The sequence below is a fragment of the Triticum dicoccoides genome, chromosome 1B, assembly GCF_002162155.2.
Source record: "Triticum dicoccoides isolate Atlit2015 ecotype Zavitan chromosome 1B, WEW_v2.0, whole genome shotgun sequence".
NCBI lineage: Eukaryota > Viridiplantae > Streptophyta > Magnoliopsida > Poales > Poaceae > Triticum > Triticum dicoccoides.
The window spans coordinates 49,695,147-49,711,487 of NC_041381.1; the positions used below are offsets into that span (position 1 = coordinate 49,695,147).

Below are 16,341 nucleotides of genomic sequence, written 5' to 3' on the forward strand. Positions count from 1 at the left end.
GGAGGGAGTGGCCTTTGCCTCACAGTCAGGAAAAAAACACAGGGATGACTATAATGAACGAGTGGGATAATGGAAAAGCAAGCTTTTTAATGTAAGTTATTTAGTTCAAAAGTTACTCTGCAGCTATGTGCAGATTTTTCTTGTTAGGACTAGAATAGAATAAATGAGTGTACTTTAACATTGTGCTATATATTTAGTAAATGTATGTTAGGCTGGCTTTTGTAGACTTGCTAATTTGTATTTTATGTAGGCTAGTATGAATAAAAAATGTGTAGATTTCTTGTTTGAGTGTTGACAACTTCCTAACTGTTGTTTTATCCAGTTAACTAATTCAATTTGAGTTAAAATAAACTTAGTAAGCTGAACTGTCGATTTGTCTTGTGTAATGTAGGCAATGCAGCTTGATCCTGATGACGCAGTCTTGTTCTCAGACAGGAGCCTTTGTTGGCTTCACATGGGCGACGGAAGAAAGGCTTTGCTAGATGCTAATAAATGCAGAAAAATGCGGCCTCACTGGCCAAAAGCTTGTCGCCAGCAGGGTGACGCTCTGATGCTACAGTTTTTCTCTTGGCATTCCAAATTGTTTATGATCGTTCACTTTTTGTGTTTATCGTCAGGACTACGAGGGTGCAAGTGAACGGTTCTTGGATGGACTCAAATTGGACCCAGTGGACACTGACATCGAGGATGCATTACGGTAAACCCATCTGCCTCTTTGGTTACACTAATGCCTTTTGGCGATGACCTTGCATTGGTAGCTGGCTGGCCGTGTTTCAGCACATCTCAAGCACAGTATTAGTTACCTATGCTGCAAGTACATGCATGCGCCCTTGTCATGAGACTGTCGAGAACTTGACTCCGTTCTATTTTGTGTTTGTTAGGATTTCGGAGTGCCACTTTGTACTGTTATCAATGCCAATGCACCAACCTACCCTGACGTATAGTAGTAACTCTGTAATCTGCCCTTGAGTAGTACTTTGCTGATATTTAGGAAGAGGCATGCATATACTGTCGTGCAATGGTGCCTACAGAATTACAAGTGCCAGACATAACTATGCCATTCCAAATAGTATCTGATACTTCTCCTTCCAATAATATTTAGGGAAGCTATGAAGTCCTTGAAGACGTCTCAGAGCACGAAAGCCAGGTGACTATTTGGGTGTTGCAGGGGAGTCAGTTGAAGACTTGGAACGGCTCAGGAGTTTCTTCATTTGCGCAAAGACTGGTTTCCTTTGTTAGAAAGTACAGCGGAGTGTCCGATGGGAGTATTACCATTGCATGTTTCCCTAATATCAGATACTACAGCACAGTAGTACTGTATCTGACAATTTCTCTATATAGAACTGCAGTATATATTTTTTTTTACAGAGGGTTGTAGTATATGGCAATTCTTTCTCTATGAAAAAGCAAACTACAGTTCAATAGATGAAGTGAAGAGGGAAAAGAAGTCGCCAAGCAAATGAAGTGCGGTGGATAACACTCCAGTGCAAAGAGAGCCGTCACCAATAAAATAATCCTTGCTTTTTCTAACCGAGGTGGTTGCCTCACATCCCTTCGGTCGTATCCCTTCAGGGGCTATATATGTAATCCCATCATCAAGTGAATAGGGGCCCGTTCACGCACAGGCCCTTTGCGGCCAGCGGCGGTGAGAAGAGTATCCAGCGCAGAAGGGATGGCGCATGGAACCGCTTCCGGCGAAACCCCCACTGCTGGGCTTCCTTCCGAAGATTGCCGATCATGGCCAGATCGCTGGAGAAATTAGCCGCCCACTGCAGAGATGCACCGCCGTTCAAGAGATCGATCAGGAGAAAGCAAATTTCTTATCTTTTGTGATTAACATCAATGATCTAACAATTGATTTGATTGTTTTCTCTTCTTGGTTTACGCTATGCACTCACGTGAGTTACTTCATCAAGTGCATACAGAAAGAGCAAATCGAAGAAAGAAAATCATAGGTGTTCGGCCAAAATCAGAAGAAACAGGGCGTCTACCCAACCGCCGTCGACTCTATTCCTGAATCGACAACAGAATAAGTGGGCGTTGGCATCCATTGATTCAAAGATCACCAAGGCCAGAAGATCAATCAACAGACTGATGCAAAAAGGCACCACATGAGAAGAAAAAAAGGTTCTTCACCGTGTTTTTCCACTGTAGAAAGCATTAGCATCAGCAACTGTGTCGTATCATCGGCCCCTGGCACTGGCGTACGACGCAACCGCGCCATACAGCCGGCAGCGCCAGGCCGCGCCCGCCCGCGTGGCCACCTGCGCCCCGCCCGTGGCCGCGCTCCCGCGCTCCGTCCATCGCCGTGGCCGCCCTCGCGCGCCCCGCCCACGAGACTGACAGACAGCCCTCTTGCACGGCTCCCCACGGCGTGGAGTTCAGCCTCGTCGCAAAGCACTGCGGTGGTCGGGCCCTCGGCTGCGCCATCCGACGCACGCGCGACGAGCAAAAGGTGCGGTCGTTCCTCCCGGTACACCCCGCGCCTGGCCTCGGCCTTGCCCCTACGAGCGCAGGGGACCACGGCAACGGTCGCGCCCGCTCACAGAGAGGCGCGCAGCCCGCGAAGTGGTGGCCATGGCACGACCTCAGCTCTGCAGGGAGGCAGCGCCCTCCGGCGCAACACCCCCGGCAGAGGAGGTGACTCCCAACGCGGAGCATGGTTGAGGCACGATCGAGGCCTCCAACGCGGAGGCACGACACGACTCTCGCCCTACGAGCCCCTTCTGAGCTGCTCCAGTAGTGCCGCGGGCGTCAACACCGACGCCGTCGCGTCGCGCCACGCCTGCTGACCCCGGCGCCTGCAACTCCTCAGCCTTCGCCGCACTCGGGCGCTCGCCGCCGTCTCATGGCCCTTGGCGTCCCGTTGGCGAGCTCGCCGTCGAGCGGCCGCTCTGGCACATGGAGCCCCGCAGCGCTCGGCCTCACGAACGGTGCCGCAAACGGCGTCTCCACCGGCGTGGCTTCCAGCCACGACCTCATTGGTGGTTCCTCTCCCGAGGAAGACGATGGAGCACTTGGTCCCTCCACCCGTCGCCGATGAACGCCGTGGCAGCGTGGCTGGAGGTGGCACCGGTCGGCCATGGAAGTCAGTCTCTGCCTGTTAGTCTGGTGAGGATGGGGATTGAGTAATTGGGAATGTCTCTCTCCTTATCTGTACTCGATTGACCAGGTCGTGGACTGCCGCACATACGTGTACTACTACGTGGCTTACCTGCATGCGGTTGAGTCATTAGCACTCCCGTACTAGTGTTTGCTTAATTGCTTTACTAGTTGAGTCATCAACACTCCTATAGTAGTATTTGCTTTACTAATTTACTCTTTTCTTTTCAGAAAATTAGTTCTAACAACAACTTTTAACAGTGATTTTATCCCTGTTTTTAGTCTGTTATATTTCCACATTTGTCAAGTGTTGAGATAAATTACATCTATTTGATATCGAGATTTTAATCTCTTGCAAAGTTAAATTCAGTACCACTGCAGTACTGTTTCTCCGTTGAGTACGTGGTATTCCGGAATATTTCTATGATGTATCTATTTTCATGTTAACCACATGTCGAGATTGATACGTCTATTTGCAATTGAGATTTTCAATTTCTTGCAAATACATATGCAAAATTCAAGGTGTCATCCTTAGCATTTTGAGATTCGCATTAATGATTTCGAGCCACCTTTCTTGAAATCTATTAATTTTGCAACATTAATTTGTATTTATATTACACAATCTGTAATATAAATAAATTACCAGTTTTTCACCGGAGATGATATGTTCTTTGTGTTTACCACATTGCCATTCTTCATGAACATGCCATAGCGGTCGAGATTGATTTCTCCCGCACAACAAACTTGTAAATTTTTGACAATAACATCTCCCTCATTATATTAGAAAAACACAAGGTAATGAGTTGGATCTACTGCCCATGTGCAGACTATCTCTATTACTGTGAGATCTGAATGATCTTCAATGTGTTATGTTCCCACAATTGAGGTTGAGCATTTTCAAATTATACACTTGAGTCGAATTTTTACATTCTTATTACAAAACCATGATGCTTTTTAATTTACTTCTTGTAAATTAATTATCTCTGGCTTGCCCCTATAAGTAATCGATGGCTAACAATGTGAGGCACTTGCCCTCAATGGCCACAACGCACTTAAGCGGGTCATGGACATCAAGATCAGTCTTGCATCCCATGGGATAGTGCGTGCAATCCAAACCACGCCATCGGGACGCAAAGGACCTCAAGGGTAATGGTTTGAAACTCACTTCAAACCCTCAACCTGACACCATCAAGCTATCACGAGACTCTATGAGCATGGAGAGCATGATGGTTGAATATGCATCAACCGACATGTTTGGAGACTATACATTTAGTCCCTTAGTCTCCTTAGTGATCTATTTATTTCTGTCCATTTATGATGTTCTAATAAGAACATGATTATTATTGTCATCATATATTGTATATCATAATATATTGTATCAACATTTTCATACAAATTCATTTGTATGTATTCTATATATCCGACAGTGATTTTCTTAAGAATCTTCATGTCTATATATAGATTTCTGCGGGAGTTAATCGGATGAAAAATGATATGTGCCTTGTGGACATATGCACCACAAACTCTATACTTAGAGAAGTCCAATGTTTCCACTCTCACTGAGAGGAAGGAGATATTTTAAAATCGCTAGACGCGATGAGGTATTTGTTGGCTCAACTCGAGTCATATTTACTATCCCTGTGGGTACTCGAGTAACGTCGGGATGCTTCATTGCTTCCCAGGTTTAACTTGTACCCTACTAAACTATGGAGGTATCCATCAAAATGGTTTCCATAGCGAAATTTATGATGACAATAAGGAGAAATAACTTCGAGAATGGCGTTTCGGTGCCAGGGTGCATCTGCACCCGGTCAAAAAAAATTCGTAAAAAAATCAGAAAAATTCAAACAATTCCAAAAAAAATTTGGGTGGTAGACAATTTGATGCGTGAGGTACGCTCCAATTTTCAAAACATTTGGACTTCTGTGCAGCTCTCAGCAAAAAAGACAAATCAAACCAGAACAGTATATGAATAGTACACATTTTTACAGACCTTTGATTTGTCTTTTTTGCTGAGAGCTGCGCAGAAGTACAAATGTTTTAAAAATTGGAGCGTACCTCAGGCATCAAATTGTCCACCACCCAATTGTTTTTTGAATTTTTTTGAATTTTTCTAGTATTTATTCCGATTTTTTTGTGAGCGCAGGTGCAGATGAGCTCGGGCTCAGATTCGAATTTTCGAATAACTTCTCTTTACCATATGCACCGGATATGGAAAGCACATTCTCTGTGTATCATCTGGATTGTACTACACATACGACTCAACCCGTAGCACATGTTGTGTACGAGATAGTTTTCCAGAGTGTCTTGTACATGACAAACTTAGCATACTCGCCTTGGTCATCGAGACATTGGATTGAAACAGAAACTATCAGCAATTCCAATAGTTTATGATTATTATGATGCTAAATTCTAATAATATTTGGATTTTATGCACACTACAAGTGACATAGGGAAGCTAATTTTAAGGCTTCCATACCTTAAATTCTATGATGAACCACTCATACTCCTTGAATGCATCAAGTCGAGGTAAGTGGCTCTTCCCAGCCATTGAGTAGACTATTCAGGTATTACATGGTTCTAAAAGACATATCTACATGATGGTCTTAAGTGTGTGCTTTATTCACACGAAACCATTGGCTCATTATCTGACATCGATTTCAAGCAAATCGAATGGATAACATTGCAGAATTCTCCTTGAAGGCATTCTCTATGGCCTTTGGATTGAAGTTTAGCAATTTGTCCTAATGTCTAGACTTAAAATGGTTTGGTAGAATCATGTCCAAAGAGTTAAGCTCATTGCATTATCTTTATTTTGGAATTGCAACCTACCAACTTTACGTTGGAGTCATGTAGTTTTACACGCTCATGACCAAACTGCATAATATTATTCTACTTTCGCGGTGTCAAACATCGCGAATACCTCAAGGATCATCATATCTATCCCTGATATGTTATAGTTCATCACGAAGCTCTAGCAGCTTGGTGGTAATGACTTTGGAGAAACATCACTATCTCATCTGGAAGATCAACTCCCACTCGATTCAAGTGATTGTTGCACTCAGACAATCTGAGCACAAACTCAACAATTGAGCTTTTCTTTCTTAGTTTGTAGGCTAAGAAAATCGTCGGAGGTCTTATACCTCTTGACGTGGGCACGAGCCTGAAATCCCAATTTCAGCCCTCGAAACATCACATATGTTCCGCGACGTTTCGAAAACGTCTTTGGTGCCTCAACTTTAAACCGTTTAACTGAACTGTCACGTAGTTATCAAAACGTGTACGTCCGATGTTCGCAACATCCACAAACGACGTTTGGGGTTCAGCACACTGAGCGGTGCATTAAGGACATAAGCTTTCTTCTGTCCGCATAATCGCTACTGTCAACTTTCAACTATATTTTCTCTAGGAACATATCTAAACAGTGGAACTAAAGCGCGAGCTTACGACATAATTTGCAAAGATCTTTTGACTATGTTCAGGATAATTAAGTTCATCTTACGAACTCCCACACAAATAGACATCCCTCTAGTCATCTAAGTGATTACATGATCCGAGTCAACTAGGCCGTGTCCGATCATCACGTGAGACGGACTAGTCATCATCGGTGAACATCTTCATGTCGGTCGTATCTACTATACGACTCATGCTCGACCTTTCGGTCTCTTGTGTTCCGAGGCCATCTCTGTACATGCTAGGCTTGTCAAGTTAACCTAAGTGTTTCGCGTGTGTAAATCTGGCTTACACCCGTTGTATGTGAACGTAAGAATCTATCACACCCGATCATCACGTGGTGCTTCGAAACGACGAACTTTCGCAACGGTGCACAGTTAGGGGGAACACTTTCTTGAAATTTTAATGAGGGATCATCTTATTTACTACCGTCGTTCTAAGCAAATAAGATGCATAAACATGATAAACATCACATGCAATCAAATAGTGACATGATATGGCCAATATCATATTGCTCCTTTTGATCTCCATCTTCAGGGCTCCATGATCATCATCGTCACCGGCATGACACCATGATCTCCATCATCGTGTCTCCATGAAGTTGTCTCGCCAACTTATTACTTCTACTACTATGGCTACCGGTTAGCAATAAAGTAAAGTAATTACATGGCGTTGTTCAATGACACACAGGTCGTACAATAAATAAAGACAACTCCTATGGCTCCTGCCGGTTGTCATACTCATCGACATGCAAGTCGTGAATCCTATTACAAGAACATGATCAATCTCATACATCACATATCATTCATCACGTTCTTCTTGGCCATATCACATCACATAGCATACCCTGCAAAAACAAGTTAGACGTCCTCTAATTGTTGTTTGCATGTTTTACGTGGCTGCTATGGGTTTCTAGCAAGAACGTTTCTTACCTACGCAAAACCACAACATGATATGCCAATTGCTATTTACCCTTCATAAGGACCCTTTTCATCGAATCCGTTCCGACTAAAGTGGGAGAGACTGGCACCCGCTAGCCACCTTATGCACCAAGTGCATGTCAGTCGGTGGAACCTGTCTCACGTAAGAGTACGTGTAAGGTCGGTCCGGGCCGCTTCATCCCACAATACCCTCGAAACAAGATTGGACTAGTAACGGTCATATTGAAAAAAATCAACGCCCAAAACTACTTTGTGTTCTACTCGTGTAAAGAATCTACGAAATAGACCTAGCTCATGATGCCACTGTTGGGGAACGTAGCAGAAATTCAAAATTTTCCTACGTGTCACCAAGATCTATCTAAGGAGAAACCAGCAACGAGGGGAAGGAGAGTGCATCTACATACCCTTGTAGATCGCTAAGCGGAAGCGCTCAAGAGAACGGGGTTGAAGGAGTCGTACTCATCGTGATCCAAATCACCGGAGATCCTAGTGCCGAACGGACGGCACCTCCGCGTTCAACACACATACAGCCCGGCGACGTCGCCCATGCCTTGATCCAGCAAGGAGAGAGGGAGAGGTTGAGGAAGACTCCATCCAGCAGCAGCACAACGACGTGGTGGTGATGGAGGAGCGTGGCAATCCTGCAGGGCTTCAGCAAACACCGCGGGAGAGGAGGAGTACTTGGGAGAGGGGGAGGGCTGCGCCAGAACTTGTGGTGCGGCTGCCCTCCCACCCCCCACATATATGTAGGGGCAAGGGAGAGGGGGGCCGCCCCCCTCAAATCCAATCTGAGGAGGGGGCGGCGGCCAAGGGGGGGAGGAGTGCCTCCCAAGTCAAGTGGAGGCCCTCCCCCTTAGGGTTTTCCCCTTCCCATGCGCATGGGCCTTGGGGGGGGGGGGGCTGGTGCCCCTGGCCCATTAAGGCTAGGGCGCCCCCCTACAGCCCATGCTACTGTATTGGACGTGGTGGAACAATTTTCGGACCTCCAGACCCCTCCGGAATCCTCCGGAACCTTCTGGAAGCTTCCCGGTACAATACCGAAAAAACCCGAACTTTTTCTGGAACCCGAACAACAACTTTCCATATATAAATCTTTACCTCCGGACCATTCCGGAACTCCTCGTGACATCCGGGATCTCATCCAGGACTTTGAACAACATTCGGTAACCACATACAAACTTCCTTTATAACCCTAGCGTCATCGAACCTTAAGTGTGTAGACCCTACGGGTTCGGGAGACATGTAGACATGACCGAGACGTTCTCCGGTCAATAACCAACAGCGGGATCTGGATACCCATGTTGGCTCCCACATGTTCCACGATGATTTCATCGGATGAACCACGATGTCAAGGACTCAATCGATCCCGTATACAATTCCCTTTGTCCAGCGGTATTGTACTTGCCCGAGATTCGATCGTCGGTATCCTGATACCTTGTTCAATCTCGTTACCGGCAAGTCTCTTTACTCGTTCCGTAACACATCATCCCGTGATCAACCCCTTGGTCACATTGTGCACATTATGATGATGTCCTACCAAGTGGGCCCAGTGATACCTCTCCATTTACACGGAGTGACAAATCCCAGTCTCAATTCGTGCCAACCCAACAGACACTTCCGGAGATACCTGTAGTGCACCTTTATAGCCACCCAGTTACCTTGTGACGTTTGGTACACCCAAAGCATTCCTACGGTATCCGGGAGTTGCACAATCTCATGGTCTAAGGAAAAGATACTTGACATTAGAAAAGCTTTAGCATATGAACTACACGATCTTTGTGCTAGTCTTAGGATTGGGTCTTGCCCATCACATCATTCTGCTAATGATGTGATCCCGTTATCAATGACATCCAATGTCCATGGTCAGGAAACCATAACCATCTGTTGATCAACGAGCTAGTCAACTAGAGGCTTACTAGGGACATGGTGTTGTCTATATACCCACACATGTATCTGAGTTTCCTATCAATACAATTATAGCATGGATAATAAACGATTATCATGAACAAGGAAATATAATAATAACTTAATTTATTATTGCCTCTAGGGCATATTTCCAACAGTCTCCCACTTGCACTAGAGTCAATAATCTAGTTCACACCGCCATGTGATTAACACTCACAGGTCACATCACCATGTGACCAACATCCAAAGAGTTTACTAGTGTCACTAAACTAGTTCACATCATCATGTGATTAAGACTCAATGAGTTCTTGGGTTTGGTCATGTTTTGCTTGTGAGAGAGGTTTTAGTCAACGGATCTGCAACATTCAGATCCGTATGTACTTCGCAAATCTCTAGGTCATATTGTAAATGCTGCTTCCACGCTCCACTTGGAGCTTTTCCAAATGGTTGCTCCACTATACGTATCCGGTTTGCTACTCAGAGTCATTCGGATAGGTGTTAAAGCTTGCATCGTCGTAACCCTTTACGCCAAACTCTTTATCACCTCCATAATCGAGAAACAAATCCTTATTCCTCTAAGGATAATTTTGACCGCTATCTGGTGATCCACTCCTTGATCACCTTTGTACCCTCTTGCCAGACATGTGGCAAGGCACACATCAGGTGCGGTACTTAGCATAGCATACTATAGAGCCTACGTCTAAAGCATAGGGGACGACCTTCGTCCTTTCTCTCTTTTCTGCCGTGGTCGAGCTTTAACTCTTAACTTCGTACCTTACGACTCAGGCAAGAACTCCTTCTTTGACTGATCCATCTTGAACACTTTCAAGATCATGTCAAGGTACGTGCTCATTTGAAAGTATCATTAAGCGTTTTGATCTATCCTCATAGATCTTGATGCTCAATGTTCAAGTAGCTTAATCTAGGTTTTCACTTGAAAAATACTTTTCAAATAACCCTATATGCATTCCAGAAATTCTACATCATTTCTGATCAACAATATGTCAACAACATATACTCATCAAAAATTCTATAGTGCTCCCACTCACTTCTTTGGAAATACAAGTTTCTCATAAACTTTGTACACACCCAAAATCTTTGATCATCTCATCAAAGTGTACATTCCAACTCCGAGATGCTTACTCCAGTCCTTAGAAGGATTGCTGGAGCTTTGCATACCTTTTAGCATCCTTAGGATCGACAAAACCTTTCTGATTGTATCGCATACAACCTTTCCTTACGAAGACTGGTAAGGAAACTCGTTTTGACATCCATCTGCCAGATTTCATAAATGCAGCTAATGCTAACATGATTCCGACGGACTTAAGCATCGCTACGGATGAGAAAATCTCATCGTAGTCAACTCCTTGAACTTGTGAAAAACTCTTCACCACAAGTCGAGCTTCATAGACGGTGACATTACCGTCCACGTCCGTCTTCTTCTTAAAGATCCATTATCTCAATGGCTTGCCGATCATCGGGCAAGTCCACCAAAGTACATGCTTTGTTCTGATACATGGATCCTACCTCGGATTTCATGGATTCTAACCATTTGTCGGAATATGGGCCCACCATCGCTTCTCCATAGCTCGTAGGTTCATTGTTGTCTAGCAACATGACCTTCAAGACAGGATTACTGTACCACTCTGAAGCAGTACGCATCCTTGTCGACCTACGAGGTTTGGTAGTGACTTGATCCGAAATTTCATGATCACTATCATAAGCTTCTACTTCAATTGGTGTAGGTGCCACAGGAACAACTTCTTGTGCCCTGCTACACACTAGTTGAAGTGATGGTTCAATAACCTTATCAAGTCTCCACCATCCTCCCACTCATTATTTCGAGAGAAACTTTTCCTCGAGAAAGGACCCGTTTCTAGAAACAATTACTTTTGCTTCCGGATCTGAGATAGGAGGTATACCCAACTTTTTTTGGATGTCCTATGAAGATGCATTTTATCCGCTTTGGGTTCGAGCTTATCAACCTGAAACTTTTTCACATAAGCGTCGCAGCCCCAAACCTTTACGAAACGACAACTTAGGTTTCTCCAAACCATAGTTCAAACGGTGTCGTCTCAACAGAATTACGTGGTGCCCTATTAAAGTGAGTGTGGTTGTCTCTAATGCCTAACCCATGAACGATAGTGGTAATTCGATGAGAGACGTCATGGTACGCACCATATCCAATAGGGTGCAACTATGATGTTCGGACACACCATCACACTATGGTGTTCCAGGCGGTATTAATTGTGAAACAATATCCACAATGTCTTAATTGCGTGCCAAAGCTCGTAACTCAGATACTCATCTCTATGATCATATCATAGACATTTTATCGTCTTGTCACAATGATCTTCAACTTCACTCTGAAATTACTTGAACTATTCAATAATTCAGACTTGTGTTTCATCAAGTAAATATACTCAACATCTACTCGAATCATCTGTGAAGTAAGAACATAACGATATTCACTGCATGCCTCAACACTCATTGGACTGCACACATCAAAATGTGTTACTTCCTACAAGTTGCTTTCTTGTTCCATTTTACTGAAAACGAGGCTTTCAGTCATCTTGCCCATGTGGTATGATTTGCATATCTCAAGTGATTCAAAATCAAGTGAATCCAAACGATCCATCTGCATGGAGTTCCTTCATGCGTATACACCAATAGACATGGCTCGCATGTCTCAAACTTTTCAAAAACGAGTGAGTCCAAAGATCCATCAACATGGAGCTTCTTCATGCGATTTATACCAATATGACTTACATGGCAGTGCCACATGTAAGTGGTACTATCATTACTATCTTATATCTTTTGGCATGAAAATGTGTATCACTACGATTGAGATTCAATAAACCGCTCCTTTAAGTGCAAGACCATTGAAGGTATTATTCAAATAAATAGAGTAACCATTATTCTCCTTAAATGAATAACCGTATTGCGATAGACATAATCCAATCATGTCTATGCTCAACACAAACACCAAATGACAATTATTCAGGTTTAATACTAATCTTGATGGTAGAGGGAGCGCGCGATGTTTGATCACATCAAACTTGGAAACACTTCCAACACATATCGTCAGCTCACCTTTAGCTAGTCTCCGTTTATTCCGTAGCTCTTTTATTTCGAGTTACTAACACTTTAGCAACCGAACCGGTATCTTAATACCCTGGTGCTACTAGGAGTACTAGTAAAGTACACATTAACATAATGCATATCCAATATACTTCTATCGACCTTGCCAGCCTTCTCATCTACCAAGTATCTAGGGTAATTCTGCTCCAGTGGTTGTTCCCCTTATTACAGAAGCACTTAGTCTCGGGTTTGGGTTCAACCTTGGGTTTCTTCACTAGAGCAGCAACTGATTTGCCGTTTCATGAAGTATCCCTTCTTGCCCTTGCCCTTCTTGAAACTAGTGGTTTCATCAACCATCAACAATTGATGCTCCTTCTTGATTTCTACTTTCACGGTGTCAAACATCGCGAATACCTCAAGGATCATCATATCTATCCCTGATATGTTATAGTTCATCACGAAGCTCTAGCAGCTTGGTGGTAATGACTTTGGAGAAACATCACTATCTCATGTGGAAGATCAACTCCCACTCGATTAAAGTGATCGTTGCACTCAGACAATCTGAGCACAAGCTCAACAATTGAGCTTTTCTCCCTTAGTTTGTAGGCTAAGAAAATCGTCGAAGGTCTTAAACCTGTTGACGTGGGCACGAGCCTGAAATCCCAATTTCAGCCCTCAAAACATCACATATGTTCCGCGACGTTTCGAAAACGTCTTTGGTGCCTCAACTTTAAACCGTTTAACTGAACTATCACGTAGTTATCAAAACGTGTACGTCCGATGTTCGCAACATCCACAAACGACGTTTGGGGTTCAGCACACTAAGCAGTGCATTAAGGACATAAGCTTTCTTCTGTCCGCATAATCGCTACTGTCAATTTTCAACTGTATTTTCTCTAGGAACATATCTAAACAGTGGAACTAAAGCGCGAGCTTACGACATAATTTGCAAAGATCTTTTGACTATGTTCAGGATAATTAAGTTCATCTTATGAACTCCCACACAAATAGACATCCCTCTAGTCATCTAAGTGATTACATGATCCGAGTCAACTAGGCCGTGTCCGATCATCACGTGAGACGGACTAGTCATCATCGGTGAACATCTTCATGTTGGTCGTATCTACTATATGACTCATGCTCGACCTTTCGGTCTCTTGTGTTCCGAGGCCATGTCTGTACATGCTAGGCTCGTCAAGTTAACCTAAGTGTTTCGCGTGTGTAAATCTGGCTTACACCCGTTGTATGTGAACGTAAGAATCTATCACACCCGATCATCACGTGGTGCTTCGAAACGACGAACTTTCGCAACGGTGCACAGTTAGGGGGAACACTTTCTTGAAATTTTAATGAGGGATCATCTTATTTACTACCGTCGTTCTAAGCAAATAAGATGCATAAACATGATAAACATCACATGCAATAAAATAGTGACATGATATGGCCAATATCATATTGCTCCTTTTGATCTCCATCTTCGGGGCTCCATGATCATCATCGTCACCGGCATGACACCATGATCTCCATCATCGTGTCTCCATGAAGTTGTCTCGCCAACTTATTACTTCTACTACTATGGCTACCGGTTAGCAATAAAGTAAAGTAATTACATGGCGTTGTTCAATGACACGCAGGTCATACAATAAATAAAGACAACTCCTATGGCTCCTGCCGGTTGTCATACTCATCGACATGCAAGTCGTGAATCCTATTACAAGAACATGATCAATCTCATACATCACATATCATTCATCACATTCTTCTTGGCCATATCACATCACATAGCATACCCTGCAAAAACAAGTTAGACGTCCTCTAATTGTTGTCTGCATGTTTTACGTGGCTGCTATGGGTTTCTAGCAAGAACGTTTCTTACCTACGCAAAACCACAACGTGATATGCCAATTGCTATTTACCCTTCATAAGGACCCTTTTCATCGAATCCGTTCCGACTAAAGTGGGAGAGACTGGCACCCGCTAGCCACCTTATGCACCAAGTGCATGTCAGTCGGTGGAACCTGTCTCACGTAAGAGTACGTGTAAGGTCGGTCCGGGCCGCTTCATCCCACAATACCGTCGAAAGAAGATTGGACTAGTAACGGTAAGCATATTGAACAAAATCAATGCCCACAACTACTTTGTGTTCTACTCGTGCAAAGAATCTACGCAATAGACCTAGATCATGATGCCACAGTTGGGGAACGTAGCAGAAATTCAAAATTTTCCTACGTGTCACCAAGATCTATCTAAGGAGAAACCAGCAACGAGGGGAAGGAGAGTGCATCTACATACCCTTGTAGATCGCTAAGAGGAAGCGCTCAAGAGAACGGGGTTGAAGGAATCGTACTCGTCGTGATCCAAATCACCGGAGATCCTAGTGTCGAACGGACGGCACCTCCGCGTTCAACACACGTACAGCCCGGTGACGTCTCCCATGCCTTGATCCAGCAAGGAGAGAGGGAGAGGTTGAGGAAGACTCCATCCAGCAGCAGCACAACGGCGTGGTGGTGATGGAGGAGCGTGGCAATCCTGCAGGGCTTCGCCAAACACCGCGGGAGAGGAGGAGTACTTGGGAGAGGGGGAGGGCTGCGCCAGAACTTGTGGTGCGGCTGCCCTCCCACCCCCACATATATATAGGGGCAAGGGAGAGGGGGGGCGGCCCCCTCAAATCCAATCTGAGGAGGGGGCGGCGGCCAAGGGGGGGAGGAGTGCCTCCCAAGTCAAGTGGAGGCCCTCCCCCTTAGGGTTTTCCCCTTCCCATGCGCATGGGCCTTGGGGGGCTGGTGCCCCTGGCCCATTAAGGCTAGGGCGGCCCCCTACAGCCCATGATACTGTATTGGGCATGGTGGAACAATTTCCGGACCTCCGAACCCCTCCGGAACCTTCCGGAAGCTTCCCGGTACAATACCGAAAAAACCCGAACTTTTTCCGGAACCCGAACAACAACTTTCCATATATAAATCTTTACCTCCGGACCATTCCGGAACTCCTCGTGACATCCGGGATCTCATATGGGACTCCGAACAACATTCGGTAACCACATACAAACTTCCTTTATAACCCTAGCGTCATCGAACCTTAAGTGTGTAGACCCTACGGGTTCGGGAGACATGTAGACATGACCGAGACGTTCTCCGGTCAATAACCAACAGCGGGATCTGGATACCCATCTTGGCTCCCACATGTTCCACGATGATCTCATCGGATGAACCACGATGTCAAGGACTCAATCGATCCCGTATACAATTCCCTTTGTCTAGCGGTATTGTACTTGCCCGAGATTCGATCGTCGGTATCCTGATACCTTGTTCAATCTCGTTACCGGCAAGTCTCTTTACTCGTTCCGTAACAAATCATGCCGTGATCAACCCCTTGGTCACATTGTGCACATTATGATGATGTCCTACCGAGTCGGCCCAGAGATACCTCTCCGTTTACACGGAGTGACAAATCCCAGTCTCGATTCGTGCCAACCCAACAGACACTTTTGGAGATACCTGTAGTGCACCTTTATAGCCACCCAGTTACCTTGTGACGTTTGGTACACCCAAAGCATTCCTACGGTATCCGGGAGTTGCACAATCTCATGGTCTAAGGAAAAGATACTTGACATTAGAAAAGCTTTAGCATATGAACTACACGATCTTTGTGCTAGGCTTAGGATTGGGTCTTGCCCATCACATCATTCTGCTAATGATGTGATCCTGTTATCAATGACATCCAATGTCCATGGTCACGAAACCGTAACCATCTGTTGATCAACGAGCTAGTCAACTAGAGGCTTACTAGGGACATGGTGTTGTCTATGTACCCACACATGTATCTGAGTTTCCTATCAATACAATTATAGCATGGATAA

At 44.6% G+C, this 16,341-nt stretch overlaps 2 protein-coding genes across 2 annotated transcripts in view; both read left to right on the forward strand.

The window, feature by feature from the left end:
- The window catches only part of LOC119350097, a 25,996-nt gene extending 24,634 nt beyond the window's left edge, over nucleotides 1-1,362 (forward strand). Inside the window, exons 4-6 of the mRNA XM_037618096.1 lie at nucleotides 392-539; nucleotides 618-697; nucleotides 1,103-1,362. Of these exons, the coding sequence (XP_037473993.1) occupies nucleotides 392-539; nucleotides 618-637 (168 nt within the window). The 3' untranslated portion in view covers nucleotides 638-697; nucleotides 1,103-1,362. The remainder of the gene's footprint in view (nucleotides 1-391; nucleotides 540-617; nucleotides 698-1,102) is intronic.
- A 1,720-nt stretch (nucleotides 1,363-3,082) lies between these two features.
- LOC119350098 (protein STIP1 homolog) overlaps nucleotides 3,083-16,341 on the forward strand; it is a 49,388-nt gene continuing 36,129 nt past the window's right edge. Inside the window, exons 1-2 of the mRNA XM_037618097.1 lie at nucleotides 3,083-3,088; nucleotides 3,173-3,223. Coding sequence (XP_037473994.1) covers nucleotides 3,083-3,088; nucleotides 3,173-3,223 — 57 coding nt within the window. The remainder of the gene's footprint in view (nucleotides 3,089-3,172; nucleotides 3,224-16,341) is intronic.